Source organism: Macrotis lagotis, chromosome 2, assembly GCF_037893015.1.
Source record: "Macrotis lagotis isolate mMagLag1 chromosome 2, bilby.v1.9.chrom.fasta, whole genome shotgun sequence".
Taxonomy (NCBI): domain Eukaryota; kingdom Metazoa; phylum Chordata; class Mammalia; order Peramelemorphia; family Peramelidae; genus Macrotis; species Macrotis lagotis.
The window spans coordinates 257,139,554-257,153,796 of NC_133659.1; the positions used below are offsets into that span (position 1 = coordinate 257,139,554).

At 35.0% G+C, this 14,243-nt stretch overlaps 1 protein-coding gene across 2 annotated transcripts in view; it reads right to left on the reverse strand.

Annotated features, from left to right (window-relative positions):
• Positions 1-46: 46 nt before the first annotated feature.
• Positions 47-14,243, reverse strand: part of LOC141514815 (transmembrane protease serine 12-like) — a 60,012-nt gene continuing 45,815 nt past the window's right edge. Inside the window, exons 5-6 of one of the 2 annotated variants that reach the window (XM_074225923.1) lie at positions 7,448-7,498; positions 47-317 (exon numbers count right to left, since the gene is read on the reverse strand). In XM_074225923.1, coding sequence (XP_074082024.1) covers positions 66-317; positions 7,448-7,498 — 303 coding nt within the window. In that variant the 3' untranslated portion in view covers positions 47-65. The remainder of the gene's footprint in view (positions 318-7,447; positions 7,499-14,243) is intronic. The other variant, XM_074225924.1, reaches the window with a different exon arrangement.

Consider the following 14,243-nt stretch of genomic DNA (forward strand, 5'->3'; position numbering starts at 1 on the left):
CATTTTGTGCAACTTAAGTATATGAAAAAGGCAAGTTACAAAAAAGTTATGATCTTAGAGTCAATTTATGTGGCCACTAGTAAACTGAAAAAGACTACAATAAGAAGGATCTGCCCCTGTCCAATATTTGTCTTTTTTCTATCATCAGCTGCTGCTTGAAGCACTTCATTTATCACCCATGTTTTGAAGAATTGCACCTGGACATAAACACCAGGGTAATTTTTTCGACCACAACCATATCCAAAACTGGTAATTCCCATTAAATAAAATTTGCCAGCATCTGGAAGGTAACACATTAAAGGTCCTCCACTGTCACCCTGTAGAAATAAACACAGACACAAAATAGCAATGGTTATTTCAGAATCATTTAAGTTACAGAATAATAAAATATTTCAGAATCCTTTAAACTGAAGTATACCCTACCACACCATGAGGTTTTAAGTTGCTTACGGAAAGGGAGGCATACCCAGTATGAGCTAATCATTACCACCATCAAGGCCTTGAAAAGACAATGGAGAAAGCAAGCCCACTTGCTGTCTGTGCCTCTTTCTTTCTTACCTTGGAGCAAAGACCCAGATTCCCCTACTTACCCTAGTTATACTGTAGTATATTGAAAGTATTTAATATTATATCTATATTCAATAATATATTTTATATATATAATATATATCATATTTAATAGATGTTTGTCAAATTGTATGCAATTTGAAAGCAAAATGTAAGATAAGAGAATTGTGGAATGCTGCCAATTGAAATATTATTCATGCTCCTTATTATACAGAAGATGTGACTGTGAGATATAAAAAGTCTTCTGGTTATTTGCCTCAATAAAAATAATAACAAAATAGGGCATTCAAAAATCAAATAAAAGGTATTTTAGAATTTTTTCTTTGAGTTAAATTACTTGTATTACATGACTCATTATCTAGGAGATTTAAATAAAAGGACATCATGCCAATTAAATGCTAATACTCTTTAGATTAGCAGTTCAGGAGCTAGCTAAATGAATTTAAAAACAGTTTTCTCAAGGAAATCTATTTTTTATGCAATTTAGAAAGGGAACTACCAAGGACTTCTTCAACCAGAGATGTTCACATCTAGAGTTAAATTTGTAGATTTGACAAGACAACTAGGAAAGTCTGCTATTGTCTGGGGCATTTTAACAAATCAATAAAGTACTTTGCCTAATGCTGGAAATACAAAAACAAAAATGAAGTTTTCTTACTTCCTCTAGGAATTTGTATTTAATTGGAAGAGACATGTGCATAAATATGTATATGCAAAATATATTCAAAGCAAAATTTTTGTGGGGATAGAGGAAAGCTGCAAGCCTTCTAAGCTGTTGCTTGAGCAGTTTGGAAAAAAATGAAGGGGTGTAAAAGATGGAAGTAGGTTTGTTTCAGGAATGAAGGACAATCAGTATAAAGATGCTGAAAGGGGGAGATGGGTATCATGTGTAAGGAAGAACAAGAAAGTCAGTTTAGCCCAACTAGAGACTAAAGAAAGAGGGACAATGTAGCTATGTATAATAAGATCAGGGTTTTAAAAGTGAGTATGTGCTTGAAAAAGAAAGAGAAAGTGATAGAGAACCTGCCAAGATTAATTAAACTCAATGCTTTTTCTTCTGACTCAAATGAGAATTATACATACATACATACATACACACATACATAACACACACATTAAATAAAACCAGCATTTTTGTAATGGGGATAAACTAGATGACTTTGGAATAGGATTAGGGGTGAAAGCAAGGGTGTCCAGAATAATTTCTATTTGATAAAATGCTAGAAGTGATAACTGTAGCAATAAGGAAAGAAAAACAAAATGAAGAAGTGAGCAGAGACAAAGAAGAAACAAAATTACTGCTTTTTTCAGGGGATAGGATGGTATCATTAGAGAACTATAGCCAACAGCATTTCTATATATATTACCAATAAAACCTAGCAGAAAGTGATAGAGAAATTCTATTACAAATAACTATATTATAGTTGTGGGAGGACGGGTGACACTATTCAACAAGATATATACACAGGCACTGTATTCATACAAATACAAAACACTTTCCAGAAATAAAAATCTTAATAACTGGGGAAATGTTAATTGTTCAAGAATAGGCCAAGCCAGTTTAATAAAAATTACTACTTAAATTAATTTTTCAGTGTTATTTTAATTAAGCTATCAAAGAATAGTATAGAACTAGAAAAAGAATAATAAAATTTATCTGAGCAATTAAAAAATTTCAAGAATCTGGGGCAACTAGGTGGCACATTGAATAGAACATTGGCCCTGGAGTCTTTCTGAGTTCAAATTTGACCTCAAACACATAATAATTAACCAACTGTGTGACCTCAGACAAGTCATCTAACCCCATTGCCTTGCAAAAACTAAAAAAAATTCAAGAAGCTTTGGGGAAATAATGAAAATAAGTGGGAATAAAGGGAACCTAGCAGTACCAATTTCAAATTATAACACAAACCAATTTGGTAAAGGTGTTGCTTTTTTTTCATGAAGAGTTCAATCAATGAACAACATACTAAAGCAAACCAATCTAGTAACCTAGTTTTTGATAAACCCCCAAACAGAAAATATGAAAAACTGGATAGCATTCTGTCAGAAATTGAATTTAGACTAAAATGTATCACTAAATACTAAAATAAAGCTACTAATTAACACATGACTTGGGTCTAAAAAGTCACTTTTTTTTATTTTTTTGCAAGGCAATGGGGTTAAGTGGCTTGCCCAAGGCCACACAGTTAGGTAATTATTAGAGTGTCTGAGGCGGGATCTGAACTCAGGTACTCCTGACTCCAAGGCCAGTGATCTATCCACTGCACCACCTAGCTGCCCCTAAAAAGTCACATTTTAAACAAATTAGAGGAATGTTGAAAGCGGTTACCTCACAGATCTTTGGATTAGGGAAGAATTCTTGACCAAACAAGGGGTCAAAAGGGCTCACAGATAATAATATCTACAAATTAGATTTTTGCACAAAATTTGCACAAAAATTTTTGCACAAGCTAAGAAAGATGATGAAGCAGAGAACAGAGAAATGTAACCCTTTTGGAGTGAAACAAATTGTAATTTTTCTATATTGTTAAATTGGCTTTTAAAAACCTCCTCCAGGTATCCCTGTATCAGGACTTGGTCTTGATGTTAAGCCCCACCCTTGGAGCATCTTTCACTTCTTCCACCTGTCACAGAAATGGATTTAAGCAAGATTCTTCCCCAGTTTTCCCCCCCTCTTTTTTCCTACTAAAAAATTAATAGGGAGAAAAATGCAAAGAAAGGCAGTCTATCCATACCAGATCTATAAATCAGCAAGTCATCAAAACTGTGTGGTATTGATTAAGAAACAGACTGTTGGATCAATAGAATAGATTAGACACAAAAGAAATAGTATTAAATTATTATAATAATCTACTGTTTGATAAACCCAAAAACTTCAGCTTCTGAAATGACAATTCATTCTTTAACAAAAACTGCTGGGACAACTAGAAAATAGTATGGTTAAAAACTTGGTTTACAGCCCTGTTTGTGGTGGCAAAGAATTGGAAATCCAGTAAATGTCCTTCAATTGGGGAATGGCTTAGCAAACTGTGGTATATGTATGTCATGGAACACTATTGTTCTATTAGAAACCAAGAGGGATGGGATTTCAGGGAAACCTGGAGGGATTTGCATGAACTGATGCTGAGTGAGATGAGCACAACCAGAAAAACACTGTACACCCTAGCAGCAACATGGGAGTGATGTTCAACCTTGAAGGACTTGCTCATTCCATCAGTGCAACAATTGGGAACAATTTTGGGCTGTCTGCAAAGGAGAGTGCCATCTGTATCCAGATAAGGAGCTGTGAAGTTTGAATAAAGTATAAGGACTATTCCCTTTAATTTGGAAAAAAAAACAGATATCTTATTGTCTGATCTTGTTACCTCTGAGAATTCTGTTCTCTTTAAGGATATGATTTCTCTCTCATCACACCCAATTTGGATCAAGGTACAACATGGAAACAAAGTAAAGACTGACGGAGTGCTATCTGTGGGGTGGGGGTGGGGGGAGGGAAGCAAGATTGGGGGAAAATTGTAAAACTCAAATAATATCTTTAATAAAAATAAAAAAATATATAAAATAAAAAAAACTTGGTTTAGACTTTTATCTCACACCCTATATCAAGATAAGATCAAAATGGGTACAATTTATTTATTTTATTTTATTTAGGTTTTTGAAAGGCACATGGGGTTAAGTGGTTTGTCCAAGGCCACACAGCTAGGTAATTATTGTGTCTGAGGTCGGATTTGAACACAGGTACTCCTGACTACAGGGCTCTATCCACTGCTACCTAGCTGCACCCAAAATGAGTACAATATAGACCAAAAAAAGGTGACACCATAAACCAATTAGGAGAACAAGAAATAGTTTATCTGTCAGATCTATGAAAAGAGTAGGAGTTTATGACCAAATAAGAGATAGAGAACATTATAATTTGCAAAATGGATAATTTTTATAACATTAAATTAAAAGATGTCTGCACAAATAAAACCAATGCAACCAAGATTAAAAGGAATGCAGTAAGTTGGGAAACAATTTTTACTTGTGCATTTCTAAAATATAGAGAAATCTGAGTCATTTATAAGAATATAAGTCATTCCTTTATTGATAGTCAAAAGACATGAACAAGCAATTTCTCAAATGAAGAAATTAAAGCTATCTATAGTCAGATGAAAAAATGCTCGAAATCATTATTGATTAGAGAAATGGAAATCGAAACAACCTTGAGGTACCACCTCACACCTATCAGATTAGCCAATATGAAAAAAAAAAGGGAAATGGTCAATGTTAGAGGAGATATGGGAAAACTAGAACACTAATGCATCATTGGTGGAGTTGTGAACTGATCCAGTTATTCTGCAGAACAATGTGGAACTATGCCCAAAGGGCAATAAAACTGTACATACCCCTTTGATCCTGCAATACCACTACTAGGTCTGTATCCCATAGAGATCATTAGAAGGGGTAAAAAGCCCACATGTAAAAAAAATATATTTATAGTAGTTCTTTTTTGTAGTGGCAAAGAATTGGAAATTGAGGGGAATGACTGAACAAATTGTGGTAAACAAATGTGATGAATTACTATTGGTCTGTAAGCAATCAAGAGCAGCCTGGAAAGACTTCTATAAACTGATGTTGAATGAAGGAAACAGAACCAGAAGAACATTGCAAATATTAACAGCAACATTGTATGATGATCAACTATGATGGACTTGCTCTTCTCAGCAACAAAATAGTCAAAGGACTTACAATGAAAAAAATACCATCCACATCTAAAGAAGGAACTAAGGAGTCTGAATGCATTATTTTCAATTTTTTCAATTTATTTTATGCTTTTATTTTTTTCTCCTCGTGGTTTTTTCCTTTTTGTTCTGATTCTTCTTTCACAACATGATTAATAAGGAAATGTGTCTAAAATAGTTATATCTATATAACCTATATTATATTATCCTCTGCCTTAGAGAGAGGGAAAATAAAGAAAGGGAGGAGAGAGGAAAATGTAGAACTCAAAATCTTATTAAAAATTGTTGAAAACTAGCTTTACATATGGTTGGAAAAATAAAATTATTAAAATAAAAAAAAGAAACCAAAGCTAGACAGTCTTAGAAATGGAAATGGAGCAAATAAAAGAAATTTAAGAAAAGTAAAAATACATATTCAGGGGCAGCTAGGTGGCACAGTGGATAAAGCACCAGCCCTGGAGTCAGGAGTACCTGGGTTCAAATCTGGTCTCAGACACTTAATAATTACTTAGCTGTGTGGCCTTGGGCAAGCCACTTAACCCCATTTTCCTTGCAAAAACCTAAAAAAAAAATACATATGCAAAAGAAAAATACCAGCAAAGAAGAGCAGGGTAAGAAGGGTAGGAATAATATTTATTTAATATGGGCACCACAGGGAATGGTCATTCAAGCACAGCAGAATAAGAAAAAAAAGATTCATGAACCACACACTCTTTGTATTAGGCAAAATGAGGTTTAAAAAAAATTATAGTAGAAGAATAATAAAATGAATATGGGTCTAAATTGGGATTACTAAGGAAGAAGAGGAGGAATGTCTGAGTCAAAGGGGATGACTGCCTCAAGCAAAAGAAACTTTAGTTACTGAGACTGATTCCCCTGTCCCCTGTTCTACTTCCCTAGATCCCACTTCTCAGAGAAACAAATAGTCAAACACACAGAAAGAGGAAGAGACAGAGTCAGAGACACAGAGAGATAGAGAAAGAAAGAGAAAAATTCAGTGATTTGAGTCTGGAATCAGAGAGGAAAGGAGATGAGAGGATCCTGGGATCAAATTATTAGAAGCAATGTAGACCATATAGATAGATAGATAGATAGATAGATAGATAGATAGATAGATAGATAGATAGATAGATAGATATAAAGAAGACAAAAAAGGGAGGAGGAGGAGGAAGGGAGACAAAAGATTATAAGAGCATTTCATGGATGAATAAACAAATTTTACAATCATAACTGTGAATGCCAGTAGGTTAAACTCTAATAAAATCCCAAAACCAAGTAAGTCAAATGGATTAGAAAACAAAATCCAATAATGTTATATACAAGAAACACATTAAAAACATAAAGAGATTGGGGCGGCTAGGTGGCATAGTGAAAGGGGGCGGCTAGGTGGCGTAGTGGATAAAGTACCAGCCCTGGAGTCAGGAGTACCTGGGTTCAAATCCGGTGTCAGACACTTAATAATTACCTAGCTGTGTGGCCTTGGGCAAGCCATTTAACCCCATTTGCCTTGCAAAAAAACTAAAAATAAAAAAATAAAGAGATTTACAGTTTAAATTAGGGGTACAAGTTATAGGATTTATTATGAATTCAGTAAAATCCCTCAAAGCAGAAATAGCAATCAAATCTCAGGGAGAATATGTTATGATCAAAGGCACCATAGGTCATAAAACAATGCTCCAGTATTACAGAGAAGCTCCAGTCTGATTGATGTCCTATGTGGCTCTCACCCACAGTCTCCCATAAATAGAGGGTCACCCAAGTCTTCTACATATTCTTTAGAAATTCCATGAATTCCAATGAAGCATGTGTTATCTTTAGTTACACCTTTTACATCATTATTTCTGTATAATTTCTCATTTAAAATGTTTTACAACAGGGGTGGCTAGGTGGCACAGTGGACAGAGCACCAGCCCTGGAGTCAGTAGTACCTGAGTTCAAATCTAGCCTCAGACACTTAATAATTACCTAGCTGTGTGGCCTTGGGCAAGCCACTTAACCCCATTTGCCTTACAAAAAAAAAAAACTAAAAAAATAAAATAAAATATAGACCAGGGCAACAAAGAATACTTGTGGGTACTCACGAAACAAAACACAAGAGTAGTAAACACACCTCTTCTTAAATCATATCACTTTGGAAAAAGTTAAAAACTTACCCAATATTTACTTAGCTGTATCACTTTGGGCAAGTCACTTAACCCCATCACCTTGCAAAACAAAACAAAACAAAAAATTAGTGGACTATTTGAGATTTTTTTTTTGCAAGGCAACAGGATTAAGTGACTTGCCCAAGATCACACAGCTATGTAATTATTACGTGTCTTAGGTTGGATTTGAACTCAGGTCCCCCTGACTCCAGGGCTGATGTTCTATTCACTGTGCCTCCTAGCTTCCCCCAGTGGACTACTTGAAAGTCATGATCAAGAAAAAGAGCTTAGACATTGTCTTTCAGGAAATTATCAAGCAAATTTCTCTGGTATACTAGAATCAGGAGACAAAATAGAAATTGACTCTATTGATCACTTCCTGAAAGAGATCTTAAAATGAAAACTTCCAAGGAATATTATAGCCAAATTTCTGAGCACCCAGGTCAAGGAGAAAATATTGCAAATAGCTGGAAAGAAACAATTCAAATGTCACAAAGCCACAGTCAGGATAACACAAGATTTAGCAGCTTCTGATGTTTGGGGTTTTTTTGCCTGTCCTTCATTCTTGAAGAAAAGCATGACATCATGGAGGTAATGCCATGACAAGCACATGAATTGCATTTGAGTGAAGGGATGCTGTCACCAGCCTCACTTTCTCCTCCAGAACCATCTGGATCCAATTGGCCAGATATGAATAAGGATGACTGGAGATGCCCTGGAGGAGAGGCAATCAGGGTTAAGTGACTTGCCCAAGGTCACATAGCTAGTAAGTGTCAGGTGTCTGAGGCTGAATTGGAACTCCCATCCTCCTGACTCCAAGGCCAGTGCTCTATCCACTGCTCCACCTAGCTGTCCTCTTAGCAGTTGCTACATTAAAGCAAAATGACTGTCTGATGAGACTTTACAAATACCTGAGGAAATTTTAAAAAGAAAAAGGGAAAGGAGAAAGGGAAACATATATCCAACAAAATGCAGGATTCCAGAGAATAACAAGGAGAGATAAGAATGTTTTCTTGAAAGAGCAATGCAAAGAAGAAAACAACAGAATGGGAAAGATCTCTTCAAGAAAATTAGAAATATCAAGGGAAAGTTTCATGGAAAAATAAGCATAAAAAAAGATAAAAGTGGTAGGAAATTAACAGAAGCAGAAGAGATTAAGAGGTGACAAGAATACACAAAAGTGCTATTCAAGGAACCTCTTTTAAAAGGTCAAAAATAACCATGATGACTTGGTTACTGATCTAGAGCTAAACATCCTAGAAAATGAATCTGAGTGGACCATTGCTAATAATAAAAACAGTGGACATTATAGAATTCCAGCTAAGCTGGAAAAACCCTATAAGATGACATTAGCATGCAACCCTCAATAAGACAGCAAATTTGAAAAATACAACAGGGCCACTAGATTGAAAAAGATTAGTTTATGTCTCAATCCAAAAGAAGGGTAATGTCAAAGTATGTTCAAACTATCAAATAATTGTGCTTATTTCACAAGCTAGCAAGGTTACATTTAAGATACTGCAAAGCTAAGCTTTAGCAATATGTGAACCAAGAACTGCCAGAAGAGCAGTCTGGTTTTCAAAGAAGCAGAGGAATTAGAGACCAAATTGTCAACATTTGCTGTATTATTAAGGAAGCAAGGGAGTTTCCTAAAAACATGTACTTCAGCTTCATTGACTTTCTCTAAAGCTTTTGACTGTATAGATCACAACAAAATATGGCAAGTTCTCAAAAAGATAGGAATAAAGATCTTACTTGTCTCCTGAGGAACCTCTATGAGAGACCACGATACAACAGTTAGAGCCAAATGTGGAACAACTGATTGATTTAATATTGGAAAAGTAGTAAGGGGGCAGCTAGGTGGCGCAGTGGATGCAGCACCAGCCCTGGAGTCAGGAGTTCTTGAGTTCAAATCCGGCCTCAGACATTTAATAATTACCTAGCTGTGTGGCCTTGGCCAAGCCACTTAACCCCATTTGCTTTACAAAAAAAAAAAACTTAAAAAAGTAGTAAGACAAGATTGTATATTGTTACCTTATTTATTTAACTTATATGCAAAGTATATCCTGCAAAAGGCCAGGCTGGATGAATCAAGTGCTGAGAGAAATTTCAAGAATCTCAAATATGCAGACAATACCTCTCTTATGGCAGAAAGTGAAGAGGAATTAAGAAGCTTCTTGAGGAGGGTGAAAGTGTAAGTTAAAAGCTGAAATGATGCTTAACATCAAAAAAATTAGAATCTTGGCAACTGGGCCAATCACTTCCTGGCAAATAGAGAGGAAAAGGAAGCAATATCAGATTTCATATTCATGGGTTCAAAGATCACTGCATATGACAACTGCAGTTATGAATTTAAAAGATACTTGCTCCTTAGGAGGAAAACCATGATAAATATGAATAAAATGCTAAATATGAGAGACATCATCTTGCCAACATAAGTCCATACAGTTAAAGCAACAGTTTTTCCAGTAGCAACGTATGTCTTAAGAGTTGGATCGTAAGGAAAGCTGAGCACTGCAGAATCAATACATTCAAATCATATTGCTGGAGAAAGACTTTTGAACAGCAAGGAGATCAAATCAGCCAATATTTAAGGAAATTGATTCAAGTTATTCTTTGGAAAGATAAATACTATAGCTGAAACTTAAAATACTTTGGCATTATAAGGAGAAAACAGGATTCATTGGAAAAGATGCTGATGCTGGGAAAGATTGAAGGGATTGGCAGTGGATGAGATTGGATAGTGTGATGAAAAAAACTTGCTGGAACAAGCCTCATGAAGAGTTAGGCACAGCTGAGCAACTGAACAACAACAGCAACAACAAACATTAAAGAACTGGAGATCTTCTGAGAGCAAGGGAACTAGAATTATAACCAAGAATCATCTAGCCAGAAAAATTGAACATAATCTTCAAGAGGAGAAATAGACATACAATGAAATAGAGAACTTTCAAGAATTTCTGATGAAAAGTCCAGAAAGGAATAGAAAATTTGACTTTCAAATACAAAACTTGAGAGAAGCATGAAAAAGGTTAAACAGAGAAATGAATAAGGTATTCAATAAGGTTAACCTGTTCACATTCCTATGGGTAGGTGATACTTGTAACTACTAAGAACATTATCATTCTTATAACAGAATACATAGACTAAGAGGAAAGTATGAATTGACTATGATAGAATGAGAAATTTAGGGATGAGAAAGAAGAATGCACTGGAGGAAGGAGGACGGGAGAGAGAGAGAATGGGGGAAACTATCTCAAACAAAAACAAAGCAAAAGAGTTTTTACAGTAGAGGGGAAGATGAGAGAGGTGGGAGAGAACCTTACTTACCCTCATTGGAATGGGTTCAAAGAAGGAATATAATACACACTCAATTAGGTATAGAAATCTGTCTTGACCTAGAAGAAATTAGGTCTTCTGCTGTTAGAAGGGAAGGCAGATTGAAGGAAGTAAAACTCAGAAGCAAGATACTTTTGAAGATGGATAAAGTGTGGGGCAGCTAGGTGGCCCAGTGGATAGAGCACTGGCCCTGGAGTCAAGAGGACCTGAGTTCAAATCCACCCTCAGACACAATAATTGTGTGAGCTTGGGCAAGTCACTTAACCCCATTGCCTTAAATAAAAATTTTTTAAAAAGGTGGACAAAGTGAAAGGAGAGAAAGTAGGATAAACAGGGGTGGAGGGGATCAGGATGAAGGGAAACATATAGTTAGTAATCATAACCATGAAAAAAAATTACAGCAAGTTTCTCTGATAAAGACTTCATTTCTCAAATATATAGAGAATGAAGTCAAATGTATAAGGATGCAAGTCATTTCCCAATTGATAAATGGTCAAAGGATATAAGCAGGTAGTTTTCAATTAAAGTAATCAAAGCTATCTATAGTCACATGAAAAAAAAATACTCCAAATAACTTCAAATCCAAATTACTACTATCACCACACCTATCAGATTGGTTTCTATGACAGAAAAAGAAAAAAACAAATATTAGAGGTGTTGTAGGAAAATTGAGACACTAATGTACTATTAGTGGAGGTGTGAATTGATTAAACCATTCTGGAGAACAATTTGTAATTATATCCAAATGTCTATAAAATTTTGCATATAAAATTTTGCATGCCCTTTTACCTATTAGTAGGTCTGTATTCCAAAACAAAAAGAAACCCCCCCTTCCAAAAAAAAGGACATGTATATACAAAAATATTTATAGTAACTCTTTTTTGTGGTGGCAAAGAACTGGGAATTAATTTTTTTTAATTTATTTTTATTAAAGATATTATTTGAGTTTTACAATTTTCCCCCCAATCTTGCTTCCCTCCCCCCACCCCTCCACGGAAAGCACTCTGTCAGTCTTTACTTTGTTTCCATGTTGTACCTTGATCCAAACTGGGTGTGATGAGAGAGAAATCATATTCTTAAAGAGGAGAAGAGAAGTCTAAGAGGTAACAAGATCAGACAATAAGCTATCTGTTTTTCTTCTAAATTAAAGGGAATAGTCCTTGCACTTTGTTCAAACTCCACGGCTCCTTATCTGGATACAGATGGCACTCTCCTTTGCAGACAGCCCAAAATTGTTCCTGATTGTTGCCTTGATGGAATGAGCAAGTCCTTCAAGGTTGAACATCACTCCCATGTTGCTGTTAGGGTGTACAGTGTTTTTCTGGTTCGGCTCATCTCACTCAGCATCAGTTCATGCAAATCCCTCCAGGCTTCCCTGAAAGCCCATCCCTCCTGGTTTCTAATAGAACAATAGTGTTCCATGACATACATATACCACAGTTTGCTAAGCCATTTCCCAATTGAAGGACATTTACCTGATTTCCAATTCTTTACCACCGCAAACAGGGCTGCTATAAATATTTTTGTACAAGTAATGTTTTTACCCTTTTTCATCATCTCTTCAGGGTATAGACCCAGTAGTGGTATTGCTGGGTCAAAGGGTAAGCACATTTTTGTTGCCCTTTGGGCATAGTTCCAAATAGCTCTCCAAAAGGATTGGATGAGTTCACAGCTCCACCAACAGTGTAATAGTGTCCCAGACTTCCCACATCCCTTCCAACAATGATCATTATCCTTCCTGGTCATATTGGCCAATCTGAGAGGTGTGAGGTGGTACCTCAGAGAAGCTTTAATTTGCATTTCTCTAATAATTAATGATTTAGAGCATTTTTCATATGGCTATGGATTGCTTTGATCTCCTCATCTGTAAATTGCCTTTGCATATCCTTTGACCATTTGTCAATTGGGGAATGGCTTTTTGTTTTAAAAATATGACTCAGTTCTCTGTATATTTTAGAAATGAGTCCTTTGTCAGAATCATTAGTTGTAAAGATTGTTTCCCAATTTACTACATTTCTTTTGATCTTGGTTACAGTGGTTTTATCTGTGCAAAAACTTTTTAATTTAATGTAATTGAAATCATCTAATTGGTTTTTGGTGATGTTCTCCAACTCTTCCTTAGTCATAAACTGTTCCCCTTTCCATAGATCTGACAGGTAGACTAGTCCTTGATCTTCTAATTTGCTTATAGTATTGTTTTTTATGTCTATGTCCTGTAACCATTTGGATCTTATCTTGGTAAAGGGTGTGAGGTGTTGGTCTAATCTAAGTTTCTTCCATACTAACTTCCAATTATCCCAGCAGTTTTTATCAAAGAGGGAGTTTTTGTCCCAATGGCCAGACTCTTTGGGTTTATCAAACAGCAAATTACTATAATCCTCTCCTGCTTTTACACCTAGTCTATTCCACTGGTCCACCACTCTATTTCTTAGCCAATACCAAACAGTTTTGATGACTGATGCTTTATAATATAATTTTAGATCAGGTAGGGCTAAATCACCTTCTTTTGCACTTTTTTTCATTAAGTTCCTGGCAATTCTTGACTTTTTATTTCTCCATATGAATTTACTTACAATTTTTTCTAACTCATTAAAGTAATTTTTTGGAATTTTGATTGGTAGGGCAGGGAATTAATTATTTAACAAACTGAGGAATATGATGAGATGGAGTACTTTTATGCCATATGAAATCACAAGAAGGTTGATTTCAGAAAAACCAGGAAAGACTTAGATGAACTGATACAAAGTGAAATGACTGAAGCAAGAGAACTTTGTTCACAATAACAACAATATTGTATGATGATCAACTGTGAAATGACTCAATGATTCAATACAATTCCAAAGGACTTATGTTGAAAAATATTAATCACTCCCAAAGAAGGAACTGATGAAGTCTGAATTGAGATTGAAGCATATTTTTAAACTTTATTTTCCTTGGATTTTTTGTGTTTTCTTTCACAATATGACTATTATGGGAATATGTTTTACAAGACTGCACATGTATAATCGTTATCAAATTGCTCTTAAAGAGGGAAAGAGGAGAGAGGGAGAGAATCTGGAACTCAAAATTTTAAAAAACAAAGGTTAAAATTACTTCTATACATTAAATTGGGGAAAAAATAAAATATTAGAAAAAAGAAGAAAAGAAAGAATGCCAATGGATCATTTTTTAAAAAAAGCAAAAGAAAGCAGGAAGAATCTCAGAAAAGGTCACAGGAAAAAAAAAAGCTGTATCAGAAATATCGCCTTCTATTTAAATTATACAAGAAAAAAGCCACCCAGTCCAGGGGGAAAAAAGGATAAGCTGTACATAACAAAAATTTATTTTTTGGATTATTTGTTATGCATTGAAACATCAATGTTTGTTAATGCTCATTAAAGTCATAATAAAAAGAGTATTTTAAATTTAAAAATGTATATTAATTTTTTATATATAAAAATTTTCTTATACAATTCCACAGTTCCTT